General features: G+C 27.6%; 3 protein-coding genes across 3 annotated transcripts; 2 read left to right on the forward strand and 1 right to left on the reverse strand.

The window, feature by feature from the left end:
- Positions 1–321: 321 nt before the first annotated feature.
- On the reverse strand, positions 322–3,620 carry LOC126844368 (probable 39S ribosomal protein L24, mitochondrial). Its single transcript, XM_050582514.1, has 5 exons — positions 3,356–3,620; positions 3,101–3,286; positions 1,319–1,521; positions 1,098–1,234; positions 322–602 (listed from the first exon to the last, which is right to left on the reverse strand). Exons 1-5 carry the CDS (start codon positions 3,455–3,457, stop codon positions 466–468), a joined length of 765 nt encoding a protein of 254 aa, XP_050438471.1. The 5' UTR covers positions 3,458–3,620; the 3' UTR covers positions 322–465.
- Positions 3,621–3,989: 369 nt separating this feature from the next.
- Positions 3,990–10,832, forward strand: LOC126844367 (WD repeat-containing and planar cell polarity effector protein fritz homolog). The gene is made up of 12 exons (XM_050582512.1): positions 3,990–4,308; positions 4,961–5,096; positions 5,181–5,361; positions 5,434–5,731; positions 5,814–5,916; positions 6,563–6,787; positions 7,264–7,535; positions 7,606–7,814; positions 7,898–8,021; positions 8,109–8,451; positions 8,559–8,685; positions 8,762–10,832. The coding sequence occupies exons 1-12, from the start codon at positions 4,226–4,228 to the stop codon at positions 8,842–8,844; spliced, it is 2,184 nt and encodes a 727-aa protein (XP_050438469.1). The 5' UTR covers positions 3,990–4,225; the 3' UTR covers positions 8,845–10,832.
- Positions 10,833–11,320: 488 nt separating this feature from the next.
- On the forward strand, positions 11,321–16,400 carry LOC126844221 (exocyst complex component 2). The gene is made up of 17 exons (XM_050582236.1): positions 11,321–11,581; positions 11,651–11,942; positions 12,027–12,219; positions 12,290–12,407; positions 12,660–12,874; positions 13,100–13,215; positions 13,380–13,513; positions 13,601–13,671; positions 13,747–13,893; positions 13,957–14,165; positions 14,265–14,379; positions 14,543–14,698; positions 14,792–14,896; positions 15,053–15,379; positions 15,446–15,630; positions 15,991–16,050; positions 16,121–16,400. The coding sequence occupies exons 1-17, from the start codon at positions 11,473–11,475 to the stop codon at positions 16,221–16,223; spliced, it is 2,655 nt and encodes an 884-aa protein (XP_050438193.1). The 5' UTR covers positions 11,321–11,472; the 3' UTR covers positions 16,224–16,400.
- Positions 16,401–17,321: the final 921 nt, after the last annotated feature.

Raw genomic sequence — 17,321 nt, forward strand, 5'->3', positions numbered from 1 at the left:
TTATTTAAATTAATGAACAAGAGTTTAATATCATAGAAACATTAATACTAGTTCTATTTTATTGAATGTAATTAAATATACACTAAGGGTCTGGTAATTCCTCCAATTTATTACTTTATTTTTTTGAGTTAGGTAGCGCTGAAAAGTTTACTTTAAAGCATACAACCCTAACAACAGTTTTAAAATATCAAAAGGGGTTTAAAAAAAGACTCGAAGCTAGATAAGATTGAATAGTACTATTAGAATCGTTGTTGAGATACCCTATCACACGGTATACATTGCAAACCTAACTTTCTCAGTTTCAAATTAAAATTAAAATAATAACAAATGAAGGTGTATGTAATCAACTTAGTACAAAGAAAATACTTTTAATTGTAAGCTAAAGATTACATATGTAAACAATCAAAGTACTAATCATCTAATCACAAATAATTACAAAGATAAACTAAAAATAGTTGTACACAATTAGTACCAATACGTTTGTTTTTGAACTCTCTCTTCTTTTATTCCCATAGTTTCCATAATTTCCATTTCAAATGTTTTTAGCAAAGGAGAGAAAGTTATTTCAGTCAACACATCTTCGGTCGTATCCTTATCAGATTCTGAAAATGTAAATACATTTTATAATAAACAACATAACATTAAAACAAGTGTTAATAATTTACTAAATATAATAGGCTAGTCAAAATTTTGACATTTTCAACACAATTTATTTTAGTGTTAGCTTCGATGCAAATCTGAGGAGGTTATAATTTGTTTAAACTTTTTAAGTTATAAAAAGGCATTGTCACTATTTTCATTTTCACTAGTTTACATCTTTAAAATATTTATTATAGCTAAAGGTTTGGTAACATTTCCCAGTATCACTTTATAATAATTCTTGTGTAATAAGCCTAACGAGAACCCATTGAAAAACATTTTGTTTTTAGAGTTAATTAGATTGAATATCAAGCAAAGATTTCAAGAAACAATTTTTTTTTATGCATGTTATACCAATGGTTTACACTTTACAGTGTTACATAGAGAAGTATGGATAAGTTGGATAACTAAACATTAATGAAAATATTATTAAGAAACTAAAGATTAGTACAACTAACCTTTGTACGTTTTATGAGTCTTATAGTCATAAGTTTCATTTGCAAAAGAGGGGATTGGGATAATTTTTCCAGTTCTTGTTGATACACGAACTTTTTCACCATTTTCAGTAAACCGCCATTCAATAGCACACCCTTGTCTAAAAAACAATTATAATTTATCAAAAGTATTAAAAGTAAAAAAACGTTTTTTATTCTTAAAATATTAAAGTTTTTAAACTTACAAATCAGATGGGTCTACTAAAGCAACTTCATTAGTAACCAATAATGGCATCTCCTGTTGTTGGACCATAGATAAATGCCCTTCATAATGATCGACTTCTTTTAACTCACAATTTAAACCTTCAACAATAACCCAATTTCTTTCCTGATAAAGTCTTGCAACAATTCCTTGTTTACCTTTATCAGGACCAACTAAGATTTCGACCTAGAAATTAAAATACACTCGATATAATATATATAAACAATAAAGTATATGTCCACTTTATCAGGTCTATTTACACAATGTATAAGTAGACAAAAAATAAACAACATAACCCACATCAAAAATTGGGCTGTACATAACCAGTATTGTTTCAAATGGAAAACTCAAACCGGAATTAGTACAGTGACAGCCCAAACGAATACTTCAAATATGTCACTTGGGTGCAAATCCTTGATTTTTATAATCGTGTTTTTTAGCACAATCAGAATTTGGCACTGGTACTTACTTCTGAAGTGATGACCAAAAAACTTAGTAATTCTTAGTAATTAGTGTTATTTAATCAGAACTAACTTAGTGTGTTTATTGACTGTGCTGAGTTGCTATTGTTTAAAACAATTTATACATTATCCAATGTACTGTTATACAGGTGGTAGATAGGATGGCTTATATAAGAACAATAATATTGAAAAATTAGTTTAAGACATTGTAAAAAGACATTAATATGAATGTCTGACATAATATGTATGAACTACTAATACAATTTTTGTCATTACTGTACATACAAATTTACACAATATTTTTAGTTTTAAGTTGAGATTTTGCCAAAAATGTCCGATTAATAATGACCTCTAAAAAAAAATTTGTATTAGTAGGTGTAGAGTTCTCAAAATATGTACATAACATATATACAAAAAATATATGTACATAAAATATGTACAAAACATGTACATTAGGATGTACCAAAATACCTTAAAAAAATTAAAAACTAAAAAAAAAAAAATTATTGGAAAACTAATGCTTGCAACTTCTAAAAATAATTTTAAAAATCTGAAAAAAATAGGGAAATATTATTTTACCCCAAGGAACATAATGTCAATAGAAGAACAAAAAAAAAAACAAATAATTTTTTTTTGGTACACCCTAATGTACATATGTTTAACAGTGATAGAAGAGTTAAAAGTACAGTCTAATCTGTTTTAAACATATCAATCATTCAGAAATTATATCAGAAAGGAACAATGGAAATCAATTGAAAAAGTATACTTTATTCCTCTTTGAACTGACAAAAATCATCTTTAGGATTATAATCAAAATTTGAAATCATTCAAACATTTCATACTGTCAAAATCCTGTATACAAGGTATAAAAGAAGGTAGCACAAAATTTGAATACATTTGAGACCCTCTTGCCTATCTGAGTTAGATGCAAACTTAGAAGATCATGATTGAAAATTTGTTTGAATATAGATATAATTTATGCTGAGTCAATGAACGTGTCAAGTGACATCTCTTTTGAAATGTTAAGGAGGTTACTTTGAAACTTCTATCTACGATACATGGTTATATTAATGTAGTGATAGCGCCTTAATAAATTGTTCATGTCACTAAATACTAGTGCAATTAGACTGTTATTAAGATATATATATATATATATATATATATATATATACTGTTATTTACATATTACTAAGATAATATGTATAGTTTACTATTAAACTTTAACCCATGAACTTATCATTTGTATCCGCTCGACCCCTCAAATAACAACAATAGCAGCATTACTAATTTTAATATATACTCACTCTGTCTCCTTTAAAAAATGACCAATCTTTTATCGGTTCTATGAAAACTTTGGGTTTTAATTCTCCAATACCATTGTTGCTCTGAAAGCCCTGTGACCATGGTCTGTCTGTCCCAAAATGGAATTTTTTCTTTTTAACAGTTCTTGGCAAATAACGAGGATTATTTCTAGGCGTTTTCCATACAACCTAAATTGATTACCAAATAAAGTATAATTTTTTATTTTTGTAGTTCCATAAATAATGTTTCTATCATACCTGTTCCATAGATCGGTTAATGTAAGAGTCCGGTAAATTTGCGTATTTCTTTGTCATCTCACCGACCTTTTTGGCATCTCGCAAGTAACTGGTAAGTCTCATTTTTCTATTTTTCAACCCAATATTCCTTGACCGTTTGGATTCAACACGAGTTAAATTAGAAATCACGAATCATATATTTTATGTCTTATTATAAAGTGGTTCACCGGGCACCGTCAACGTGAGAGTTTATCATTTTCTATGATAAAATGGTCATAGTCTGAGAATTTATTTTTTCACGAGCAGGTTATGGTGATAACGAATTCCTATCGCAGTACCTTCGCATAGAGTATGATGTTGGCAACGATAAAAATAATAGCAGAATTTGTTCGTTTTAGCTGCTGGGCCCCAGGAAACATGGCCACGGTTAAAGATTTTAAAGACAAGACTATAATATAATATATTTAAAAGATATCTCCCAAGTCCTAAGGCCGTGATAGAATATAATACAAGTATGTGTATTATACCCCCATTAACACATAATACGGATAATAGATTACGATTAGCTTATGACGTCAAACTACTTTTGGATAGTGAACTTGTTGATTGTTGATAAGATATGTTCACCCGTATGATATTATTATATTGACTTTTGTAATATGAATTCATAACAAGAAAGGCATTTTTATTTTTTACTTCTTTACTAATAAATAAAAACAATTTGAAGTACATAATTCTCACATAGTAATAATGTTTAACATGCTAAACACTTACCACTTTGGAGTCTGTTGATTATGTTATTTTATTTTAAATTAGCGGACATAATTTAATAGCTTTGTAATTAAAAAACGTAGAACATGCAAACATTATTTGTGTTTAGCTAAATCAGTAATGCTTACATTTTTATGTGAACTTCATTATTGGACATTGAAAAACGATCTAGCTGTTGAAAGTACAGATTTCAGTCATTTTAGGTATGCAGTGAAAATAAAAACATTTATACTTATAGACGATTAATTTTAATATTAGATATTTATATATACAACAAATTATTTATTTTTACATATCGTTAGGAATTGAATACATTTTTTAATTTAGCATTACCTATGTGTCTAAAGACTGTATTTTCGAGTCAAGCTTTTATTATATTTAAGTATGACAATGTATTGGACCTACTTTAGACCATTTACGTCCAGCATCCTCCTATATGTAGGACACCAGTTTTTTATTGTCTGTATTAACCTTGTTTATTTATATAAAAATTGTTAAACTTTGGTATCAAACTAGTATGTAGTAACCCTGGGGCATAAATGGGTTAATTAAATGTTCAGCGTCAAGTCCTAGAATCAATAGAGTATAAACCTTAAAAGACACGAAGCTTCCACTTTTGAGTTGGGAAAGCAAAATACATTTCTAACAGACTCATTTAATAGATGCATGTCTAATAAAATATATTCTACTTGATTTGACCATTTTTTCAAAGTATCAAAATTCAACCTGTCAATGTTAAAGGTTGAATTATTATTTTAAAACCTTGTAAAATTATTTACACCATTTTTGTATTTAAATCTCCAGTTAAAATATAATTGATTGTGTTATAATGAAAATTTAAATGTTTTCTTACAGATATAATGAAAAAAAAGAAACGGAGTCTTCGACAAACAAAATTATTAAAAAAAACTACACGGAAGGTCGTGGATGTAATTGGTCACTATCCAACAAAAGACCGAAAAAGTTAAAAGACTCGTTAAAAGCATTTGAGGTCTAAAAATTAACAGATATCCACAGATATGGTTTTTTGAAATATTGTAATATTTTATTATTTCATTGTTTTTTCTCTTAACAGACTGAATTAAATGAACATCACTTAATTGCTGTGGAATGGTTGAAAAAAGATAAAATTGCATTTGTTTTTAATAATGGATCTACAACATTCATTACATTTGATGCTACCACTTGTGATTTGATTGAGATTGTTAGTGATAAATTTCTTCAATCCAAGTTTTCATATCAATCGTTCATTGACAGTAAGCTTTTTCTTTTTAAATATCTCCTACAAAAACACCTAAAAAATGTTATAATATGTTTTTTTTTTTTAGTTTCGTACTTAAAACAAGTTCTCCTCTGCTCATTTTCCGATCACAAGTTGGGCATAGTACATTTTGGACGTCCATTTGATAACACTTCAAATAAATGGTCGTTGCTTGAACCAAAAGTTGGGTTATTCGATTTCAATAACCACACAGTTAATCGTAAAAATGAGCGTAAGATTACTGTTAACGTGTCTGCTACAGTAGTAGCCACTTGGTGCAAATCAACTGCAAATGAAGTGTACCCGTGGAGTCCTGTTGTAAAAGATGAAGACAGAGCCAACATACACGTGTACAAAATCATTGGGTAACCAACAAGTCTTTTATTATTAGCAATCACTATTTCTACAATAAGGATATGTTGTAATGTACTATATAATATAATTTAGGCCTCGGTTGGAATTATGTTGTTATCATCGTACAAAACAAGATCCACTCATTGTAACTTTTAGCAAAACTATATCAAATATTTTATTCATATTAGAAAAAAAGGTAATTTCAAAAAAATTGTTATCGTTTCTTTTATTGTAGATAATAACTCAATACTACATTGTGTCCAAACAAATTCAAAATAATTTATTCTATCGAAATAAATGACAAAACATGTTATAATGTGTATTGTTTTGTTCAATATCTACGTATAATTTAATTTTTGTATGAACTCATTTAGTGCTGCGCCCGTACTATGGAATACACACATGTACCTAATATGTTTTTAAATAATTTTCATTTCTAACACCCTCCCCCTTCCTACATTAATAAACAAGAATAAATGTAAGACGACGGACAACTTGTCTTAATATTCTTTTTTTTCAGAGGGCCTCAATTATTGAAATAGAATTATAGTTTTTTTTTTTCGTAGCAATTAAAATCTAATTTTTAAGAGCAATATAAAGTAAGTGAATATTCTCTTTGGGGAAAATATAATTTATTAGTTTTTTTTTTAAGCGGTGAATTTTCACCAATAGGTATGTGGTTCACGTACCACATAATTACGCTCACCACCGGTAATGTGCTGAAACTATTCAGTTTTACTCTGTATATTATTGACTTTTTGGACATATGACGTATTGATTTATTACTCACAATGTTTATAACGAGTACATGTATGTGTAATAATATATTTACTATGTTTTAGGATATAAATGATCCACAAATTGAATTCAGTACATTTGAAGTGACGAATACAAAATTGCACTTAATAAACACAGTTACAGTTAGTCCGTTTGATTGGTGTTCTGCTTCTATCATCAATGTATGGTTAAATGGTGATGACACACGATTATGTTTTTCTTATGACGATTCCGTATTATTTCTTCATGATTTTAAACTTTCAATCACCTGCTCTGTAAAAACTGCCTTTGTGAGTATTCATTACAAGTGTTAATTGCTTATAAATATACTGTGTATAGTATGTTTATGTTCTAGAGGGGTTCTCGTTTGATTTTGGTAAATCAAAGGTTAGCTTTGCCTGAAATCAAATCTTGGCTAAGCCCACTGCCACAGTGGCACTATGTAGTTTATTTTTAAAAAATTAATTTTTGTAACAAACTCTTTTCATGCAGGGTGTTTTCTTTACTTTTAATATCATCCCAGATAGTAGCACTAAATTTGCTTTAACTTTTATACCTACTATACACAAAATATGTGTAAAATATTGTAAATATTTCTATAGTTTTTAGAAACCTAAACAATTTTTTAATTTTTTTTAAAAAGATTGCAATTTTGTCTAAAAAAAAATGTTAGAATAAAATATTTAAAATGTACTGCTAGGATATTATGTAAATACATAAAAGAGTAATTAGAATTGTATATAAGTTTTACTAAAAATATTTATAGCCTGTTGAATTTTTGGATTGGCATCCTGATGGAAACATAATTGCAGTATCAGACAATAGCGGCAGGATACAATGTTTTGATTCATGTTTATCCCAAATTTCTATAAAACCCTTAACAGCAGACGCCGCAGCTACTAATTCAGCTACTTACTTAAATGTGCGATCTAAAGTTGGCAGTAAAAAAATAATTCAGTTGAAATGGTTATCCCATCATGACACTGCAAGATACACCGCAAACCCGTGTGATTCAGTTCTTCAACTGGTGTTTGAAAAGTAATAACTTAAAAAAAAAAAAAAAAAAATGAGTTTTATATTTATTTATACTTTGTTTTCAATATTATAGAGGTCCGGTTGTTTCGGTTAAATTACTTGGAGCCGGGAAGTTAACAGCAGATCTCATAATTTCTATGTATTTGACTAACAATGAAGTAGACTGTGCACTCAATTTTCTTCTGGGACTCGATTGGCATTGTAATGGACCGTTGTGTTTAACGTGCTTGCAAAAAATTACCAACTATTTGTTTCGTTTACCTTTCACACCTATCAGAGAAGGTAAGTACAATACAATAATGTATATTAAATGTATTTCTAAATGTAATTGTTACATTATATATATATATACTTTAATTTCATAGTACAAATACAATCGGCAATTGGAAGTTTTTTTCAACCCATCATTCCATTAAGTGATGATATAAAACAGGAATATTATGAACCAGTTCGAAATATTGCCAGACGTTTTTTTCATCAATTAGTGAGGTAGTTTTTTTTAAATTTTACTAGAGAAATATTGGTAATTCTACTAACAATTAATCAATAATGATTGTTATTGTTTAATAATTCAAGATATGAGCTGTATGAAAAAGCATTTAGTTTAGCCATTGATTTAAACAATCGAGATCTGTTTATGGATTTGTATTGGGCCACAAAGTCTGGAATTGGAACCAGAGCAATGGCCACAATGGCTTTGGAAAAAGCAAATCAAATTATTTCATCCGAATCTGATGACTCCCATTCCACTCAATCGTCGTCCAATTGTGAGTGCACCGACTGCCATTCGAGTTCACGATCGGAGACTATGAGACCACCCCTACCAATTGTTTCCACAACACTATCTCCTCCATTACTTCTTGTGCCGCCTGTGCCAGCCAACAAGACATTTAATAACATTACAACAATAAGCGTTCCCGTAAGTTGATTATAATATCATAAATAATAAATTATTAATTAAATCAATTATTTACAATTCCGGTTTTTTTCAATTTTAATTTTTGAACATTTTTTTTTTTATGCAAGTATGCCACTTCTAACGAAGAACCTAACATGTCAACAAATATAGAACTACCCACTTCATCATTAGACAGTGTGCCACATCTGAGGTATCCGCTTGAACAGCAATTACTGTCACAAAACATTTTACAAGGTTGGTGTATTTTTATGTGTACACATTTTATAGAACTGCTAACAAGTGCGCCACTAATATCAATTTATTCTTTTAGAAAGTTCCAATCAATCAACTCATGCTTCAGCAAAGCCGCAATCGGATAAGACCATTAAAGTAGTACATTTTGGCATTGTGTGACTTTTGTTCATTTTTTTTCATATTTGTCACAAAAATTACATTTTCATAAAAAATGAAAAACAAATAGGTTTCTTAAGACTGGATAATTTTTACGTTTGACCATTTCGATTTTTAATAACTCGATGAGTACACATTGTTCTTATCTATTTATCATACGTATGATAAAACATTGCAATTAAAGCACATTTTAGTATTACAAGTAATTACATTTTAATACCTTCTTTATAATTTTAAACTAACTATAATATTCAAGTATAAGTATAAAAACTAACAATTCCGTTGTTTAAATAAATTAATTTTATAGCATGTTGACGCTAACAACCATTCTCATTTGCTCATTTCCTATGTGATACAAGCACAGAATAAATGTGATAAATTTCATTTATTCTGTAATATAAGCATAGAAAGCTAACATTTTACTCTGTTTTGTTTATAAATGATTTATCACAAGTTTTATTTGGTAAATGGGGTAAATTTGTTTTTTTTTTTTTAATGACATGTTTCATAACTGTCTGTATCTTATTTTTATCTTGCCAAAGTAATTATGTTAATGCCATAATTGTATTATTTTCATATTTTTATATTATTTATATTTGTTACTAAATTATTGATTTCTATTATAAAATACTAACATTTTTAATGTATAATATGTTATAAAAGATCCAATGACTTATATTAATAATCTTATTATATTTGATTGTTATGAATGGATTGTTTTATAAACCAGAATTATTCAAACTTTGCATCGCGGCTCCCAGGAGCGTTGCGCTGGTTGATCAGGCTAACTGTGTAGTTAATGGATTAGTACGGATTATACTAGAAAATTAAGAGGAATATAAAGCGCCATATTTTATACAAATAGACTAAAACGTGAAGCTACTTTCAGAAGCATCTACTGAACCAATTTAAAAAAAAAAAAAATGTTTTTGTACAAAGTAAACCAACTTCTCACTATGAGGACTAAAAAGCCTATTTTTTTATTTTTGTTTTAAATACAATTTTTTTTAGTTAATCTGATTTCCTAATAGCTAAATCAAAAATCAACTTTTTAGCCCTCATAGAGAAACTAGAAAGTTTCACAAAAAAGAAAAAAATTGAAACTGTCCAATAGATATGTTGGAATATGACTTCTACAAGTCATTTTTTATCAATCTTTTGCCATAATGTAGAAAAAAAACTAAATTTTTTTTAATTGAAAATCTTAATATTTTTCATCTTAAACTTAGTCAGCTTATTTAAAATGGCTAGTAGCTACATTTTTGTCAAGAATTGCTTTTCCTTTAGCACTTAATAAATAGCCCTTTTCTGTACACCTTAATAATTTGGGAGTCATCGAGATATTGTAACGATATAAAGGAGCCGCGAGATGAAAAATTTTGAATACGACTGTCAAATTATTTATAATAATTCGATTATTATGATTAATGATGCATATTATTTATAAATAATATGCATGTGATGAGAATGTCAGATGACATATTAAAATGTTTGTTATGTTATTTTTCCATAACAATTAATGTTTTAATTGTATAATTTAATTTTTATAGAAAGTACGTACATAATATTTATACAGTTTTTTTTTTAAATAATATAAACAAGTTACAAAATGATGTGTTTTGATTTGTTTTAATTTTCAATTTTTTTCTATCTATCAATTTACACATAGAGTAGTTTTACAATCATGATTTCAGTTTTTATTAATGACAATATCTTTTTTAATTTCAGAAAGATTTATTAATTATTTATGATATAAAATTAACTTAATACTATGTTTAAGTCAAAAAGTAAAAACACATTGTTAGCCTACCTCATACTAAAAATGTAGGTGTAGCTACAACTACCAATGTGTTAAATTATTGAGATTGTACTGTAATATTTCAAGTTCTAAGCTAAGCTAAAATTGGTTTGTAAATATTTATTATACTAAGGTGTTACAAGAAATGTTTTAATGTTTTAGCTATAATTTTTTTTAATAATAAAAGTCCAAATATAACTAATAAGTTCCTTTATAAAATATAGAATGGTGAATACTTTGTATATTTATTGATGAAAAGATGCAATTTAATAAATTTAATTATACTTTAAATAAATATAGTTCATTATAATATTATAGAATATAGAGAATTATAATTCTCTATATTCTATGTATATACATATACTATAGTATATACATAACTCAAAACATTGATGTATTCGAACTATAAAATGTAATCCCTGTATTTAACAAAATAATAAATATTTAAAACATCATTCAATTTGTATTATTCTTTGCAGTTAACTTATTACTTGTAAATATTGTAATTCGTTATTGCACACTTCATAAAAAATGTAAAACCAAAATATTAGTTGTTTAACAATTTATTTAGGCAATGGCTATCAGCCATGACAAGCTTTGATAAGATAACGATATCAGAGCAACAGAATGGGGGATTATGTGATATCAGTTTAAATAATGGTTGATAAGATAAGTCGAATATTAATCAGAAAGTTTGGTTTACTATATTGTTTGTTATTATTATTTTTTTTTAAATGCGACATTTTGTTTTTGTAATTGTAATTTAAGAACAATATTTATAAAATAAGGAATCAGTTTTTAACTAATCATTATAGTTTATACAACAATTTTAAATGGCAAAGAGTCCAGTTGTGACAGGTATATCTCCAAAAGAAGGACCGCCGGGAACAAGGGTGACTATTCGAGGAGAAAACTTGGGAAATTCTCCAAATGATTTATTAGGTATATATATTTTATTAAATACACATAAGAGTTTTACTTATTTTATAATTATTATTATTATATTGCTAGGGTTAAAAATTTGTGATTGCGAGTGTCTGTTATCGGCTGAATGGAAGTCTCCAAATAAGATAATCGCTCGCTCGGGTCCTGGCAAGGGCCGTGGAGATATATTTGTTTCTACAAGATCCGGTGGGGTTGGCACGAGCACTGTGCAATTCCGAGGCTATCATGAGACAATTGGACCTCTTAAAGAAAGTGCAGTTTGGGTAGAAGAAGCACCTCTTAACTGGGGCCGACAGAACAGTTCAGCTACAATTTTCCAACTGGATGATCCTTTAGGACTGTCGGTCGAAGGAGACGAGTATGCTACAACTTACACATATTATATTGTTGTAATACATATTCTGAATGATGTCATTTGTAAATTGGACATTTTATATTGCAGAAAATTTCCTGAAAATGAATTGACAGAGTTATTTCCAGATGGGTCTGGAGATTTGCTATCTGAAAATTTTGAACCTGCATGGTTTTTACTGGAAAACCACCATGGGACATCTTTTGATGATTTACGAGTGGGATTATCATACCTAAAGAGGAAAGTAGATTCCCAAAATGAAGGACAGCTATCTTTTTTGAAAGTATGCGCAAGTGTAATAATTTTCAGACATTTATTTTTAAAAATATTATTAATTAAATTGTATGTTTAAGGATAATGTAGGATCTGTGATGGAACAACTAGATACATTGTTTTCATTGAAACAAAGTTACGAAGCCGATATTGATCAAAATAATAAAACATTATTGAGAGTAGAACAAGCTATTAACCGTAAGTTGAGCTGACGTTATTCAAATTGCACATCTGCAATTATACTGCAATGATACAATGGACATAACTTGAACAATATCTAGACATATTATAATATATACTATGTTTGAATTAGAACAAGACGATCCCCCTTTATCCCTAATCCTTAGATTAAAAATGATACAATTTATACTGGTATTTTCTTTTTTCATAAAGTTGTGTAATTACTAGTAAAATAAATAAATGGTGAAAATTTAATTTGTATTATTGTAGAATCGTTAGAGGAAGCAACAAATTTATTTCATGGAGTTTTAACTAGAAGAGAAAAGGCCGAAGCAACTAGAAATGCATTGGCGGTAATGACGAGATATAAGTTTTTGTTTCAGTTGCCAATTAATATTGATAGAAATATTAAAAATGAAGATGTTGATGTTATAATTAATGATTATGCTAGAGCTCTAAACCTGTTTGGGAAAACTGAAGTTCCTGTAAGCAAATTATATATGTAATTATTATTAAATGCCTTCCAGATTAATATGCATGCATATGCTTATCAGTTTTATTTTCTTAAATTAATCATCTGTTCTAAAGAGTTAAATAAACAACCTTTTAGGTTTTTTTTTTCAAAAGTTTATTTATAAAGGCATTTATATTTTTATATTTATAATTTTTGGTTACAATAATAATATTACATAACTGAAATATTAACATAGGTTTTCAAGAAAATATTAGAGGAAGTTGAAACAAAAATTAAAAACTTAAGAACTAATTTGAGATTAAAACTTCATGAAATGCCAACAACATTAAAACAGCAGAAAAAAATAATTAGGCAAGTATAAAATATGTGTGCTATTTATTATGCTATGTTTTAAAACATATTTAATTATTTTAATAACTTGTAATATGTTAAGTAAATATTTATTATTAGTCCATTATAAATGTTTTATATTTCATGTATAATTTAATAATATAATACACATTATTTTATTTTAGAAACTTGGTTGCCTTAAATGACATGAGTGATCCTGGCTGGGAAGCAATTACATACATGAAACAATTTATTGTTGATAAAATAAAGGCTTGCTATCAACAATTCATATCTGATGAACACTTTAATGAAACCCCTAGTAATTTATTTTATCTTAAAACTCAATATAATATCTATCTATTAATTAATTAACATACATTTTGAAAAATCATTTTAATGGTTTTAGATAAAGGAAATAGACACCCGCAAAATAAACACAAAAGAAATATTAGCTTGTCTCAGCAAAATGAATCTCAGGTATTTGAAACCAATACATTCACAATTTGTCTTGTGTTTTATATTTATACATCCATTTTAAATACTAATTTTTAGAACACTGAACCGAAGAAAATAATTTGTGTCGATCAAATTGCCACTATTATCTCAAACTACTTTCCAGATTTGTGGAAACTTGGTCAAAATTATTTTGTTGGTGATTTAGCAGTAAAACCAGATTTTAGCCATGAATTTGATTTTAAAGTACTGTTAACGTATTTTGTATTTGAATTTTTTTTTCATAATAAACATTTGATATTGTTTTAGGAAATGATTTTAGATGTAATTGTAACAGTCTCTGATATATACCGAACAATAATGTTGCCCACGAGTTCAACAAACTCATTTTCTCCTGTGCCTACAATCTGGTTGCCACATTGTCTAAAACAAATAAGATCAGTGTATACAGTATTAATGTCATTGGATCTGCCAAATGAAGCATTGAATAAAATTTCAACTATTATATTTGATTTAAGGTAGGTTATTTCCTAAAAGTAATAATACTGGTTAGGTTGTCAAGTAACAAGAGTATTTTTATCATAAATTTGTACCCTTTTTTTTTTTTTTTTTACTAGAGTGCACTGTTTAAATATTTTATTTAAACAAGCTTCTGAGCAAATAATAAAATTGAAAACTACAGAAATTTGGAAATTGGATTTTTATTCAAAACAAGGAACAATCTCACAATTGGTATTATTGTGTAGCATTAAAATAATTGTGTTTTAAGTGTTTATTTTTTAAACGCTAGAGCACTTTATTTCAACTACCAAACTTAATAAATGAAATAATATTATAATTTCTAAGATTTAAAATATTCAATTGTATTATCAAATATATATTGTTTGTTTTTAAGCCTGGAGAATTTTACAATATTTTAATTGAAACAATGAAATCGGCCAAAGAGTATGTTATCTGCGATGAACGTAGAGAAATAGCTATTGCAGATAATGAAACTGCCAAAAATGAATTTCAACTATTGGTTCACAAGTGTTTTTGGAACTTTTCACAAGTTTGTCTTTTTTTTAACAACTATTTTTAACTTTGCATAGTGGTAAATTGTAAAATTGCAGCTATCGGTTACTTGTCATTTATTTGTACATAGATATTGGAACAAATTGGTTTAAATGTTGAAACAAATTGTTCATCTACGACAATCATGTCTTTAAGTGGATCGTCAATATCAGGGTTCAAGCTACAAAATGAAATGGTATAACAACATACACTCAAAATAATTATATATATATATATATATATATATATATGTATAAATATATTTCAAAATTAATTTACATTTTATTGAAAATGAATTTTGTCAAATGTGATAATAATCTTATTTTTTTAAAATAATAATTTAACATTTTAGGCATGGGAACAAAAACTTTTAGTAACAATCAGTAATAGTCAATATACAAGGAAAATATTGTTACCTAAATTTAAAAAAGAATTTGAAAATAATGGATTTCCGACAATAGACGTTGTCGTGACTCGGGCAACAGAACTACTCGATAATACTGAAAATAAACTTTTAGATTCATACATTGAAACCAAAAGTGATCCTTTAGTAGGTACTATTGAGCCATCAATGTATACAGGCAGTTTTGAATGGGATTCGCCTTCACTCTTAGCTCCTACAGATTTACGGCCTTATGCAAAGGAAATAATAACCAACTTAATAGGCCTACACGCTGAAGTAAAACCGTGTTTATATATTTTAGTTTTGTGTAAACATCAATTGATAAAATCTGTAAAATCTTAGATCCAAACAATTGTGCCAGCTTTGATGTATGGAGTATTGTCTGCAATTGTAGTTACAGTTTCAGAGGAAATGTCTCGTCTCATGAACTGTGTTACTCATTTTAGTGACAATGGAGCAATGCAAGCTAGATTGGATTTGATGGCATTAACTTTCACATTGTCAAATTATTTCACACCAAATTCAAAGTACACATATATTATTAAATGATTTGAAAAATGTTATTATACAAATATTTGTTTTTCTTTACACATTTTGTATTATAGTATTTATGTATAAATCAGTACAGTAGCCGTACTAGGGGCACATGCTCCACTCAAAATATTTCTTTTTACATAATATTAAGATATGTAGGTGGGCTGCAGAGTATTGACTCTTATGAAATATATTTTATTTATGTTAGATCAAAAATGACTAGTGTACTCCCTCTTCCCCCCCCCAAAAAAATGTCTTGCTTTCCACAAAATCTTGACGAATTCGATAAACATTCAAGAATCGGCCCCTGTACTGATATAGCTTATTTTAAATAGTTATTTTTATTCTTTTAGGGATTTTTTTAGTGATGCGATGGATGCAATACCACCATTCAAAACTAAAGAAAATGAAATGTAATACTTTATATTTTTATCACTATGAAAATTAGTACCTAACACTAATTTGTCTTAATATTTTTTACAGGTATGTGAATAAATGTTTAGAACAGTTTAAAAATCGAATGCACCTACAAATTTTGTGCTTCTTAACATCTTGTCATTATGACCAAGAAACTAGCATAATGTAATATTTCTAAATTATTTAAAAAAAATAAAAATCTATAGGCAGTGCAATTAATTTTAAGAATTAAAATTACTTTTTTATTTACATGTTACACTTTATATTAGTAAAATATATTTATTTATTTATAACTTATATCTTAAATTAAAAAAGAAAATTTGTTAATTTTTAAACATGTTAGTAATTTCAATATGTATTTTATTTCACATATTACCTATATCTTTATTCCCTCGAACCGGGGCTCAGACTGAATAGATTTGACAGTTTTTTCAATATATCATGTTTATGTATTTATTTATTTTTGGGTAATACAAGGATCAGACTAGGCTACTGGACTACTGCCAAATCTTGTTAAACATGTGCAATATAGTGTCAATATGTTGAATAAACAAACTGTGTTGGAAATTTACTGTACAATTCTTTAATATCTATTCTAAACCATGATAATTTTAGGGCCACTTTAATTTTGGTACTGATATATTTATTCAAATAAGAAATGCTGAAAATATTTCAGGTCCCCCTAACTTAACCCAAGAATTTTCTATAAAAACTTTTTGTATTTGATTAACATGGGGAATTGAAATTTTTCTTAAAAAAAAATTCCAACTTTAAAGCAGAATTTTTTTTAATTTAAAAAAAGATTTTTGAAGATAATAGGTAAAAAAAAAACAAAAATTTTCCATGGCAAGATTATGAGCGGTGTTAACGTTGCGGTGCGACCACTAATGGGATTTTCAAAATCGTGACTGCTTGGAGATTAAAGAATCTCTTTTTAAATTGTAAAATTGTTGATTAGTTTTAAGTAAGAATTTTTTAAATAAATAATTTAAATGTGTTCCGTGCTCATAAAATGCAAACAAAAAAATTCACAAGGAAGTATTAGGAGTTAAACTAGGTATATGAAATTTAAATCAAAATCATCACTAATGTATACTTGTATACCTGTGATGTTTTTAAATAAAGTTGCAGGAGACCATTTAAAGCTAAATGGAGGTGGCTCATAAGAGTATTTAATATTTGAATATAATTTACTTAATGATTATAATACCCTGGTTATATACTATTTTTGTTATATAAAAAGTTCAATATTTTTTCAGCAATACTA

The sequence above is a fragment of the Adelges cooleyi genome, unplaced genomic scaffold (assembly GCF_023614345.1).
Source record: "Adelges cooleyi isolate 19-005CV unplaced genomic scaffold, UGA_ACOO_1.1 ACOO_flye_CR_arks_rails_tigmint_CR_PRNA_651, whole genome shotgun sequence".
NCBI classification, from domain to species: Eukaryota; Metazoa; Arthropoda; class Insecta; order Hemiptera; family Adelgidae; genus Adelges; species Adelges cooleyi.

Coding starts and splice junctions, on each gene's coding strand:
- LOC126844368 (XM_050582514.1), bottom strand. CDS start 3,457: ATGAGACTTACCAGTTACTTGCGAGATGCCAAAAAGGTCGGTGAGATG. Junction 3,287..3,355: donor TTAACCGATCTATGGAACAG/GTATGATAGAAA, acceptor TAATCAATTTAG/GTTGTATGGAAAACGCCTAG. Junction 1,522..3,100: donor CATTTTTTAAAGGAGACAGA/GTGAGTATATAT, acceptor TTTAATTTCTAG/GTCGAAATCTTAGTTGGTCC.
- LOC126844221 (XM_050582236.1), top strand. CDS start 11,473: ATGGCAAAGAGTCCAGTTGTGACAGGTATATCTCCAAAAGAAGGACCG. Junction 12,408..12,659: donor AGTAGAACAAGCTATTAACC/GTAAGTTGAGCT, acceptor GTATTATTGTAG/AATCGTTAGAGGAAGCAACA. Junction 14,380..14,542: donor AAGGAACAATCTCACAATTG/GTATTATTGTGT, acceptor TTTGTTTTTAAG/CCTGGAGAATTTTACAATAT.
- LOC126844367 (XM_050582512.1), top strand. CDS start 4,226: ATGCTTACATTTTTATGTGAACTTCATTATTGGACATTGAAAAACGAT. Junction 4,309..4,960: donor ACAGATTTCAGTCATTTTAG/GTATGCAGTGAA, acceptor GTTTTCTTACAG/ATATAATGAAAAAAAAGAAA. Junction 8,022..8,108: donor TTTTTTCATCAATTAGTGAG/GTAGTTTTTTTT, acceptor TAATAATTCAAG/ATATGAGCTGTATGAAAAAG.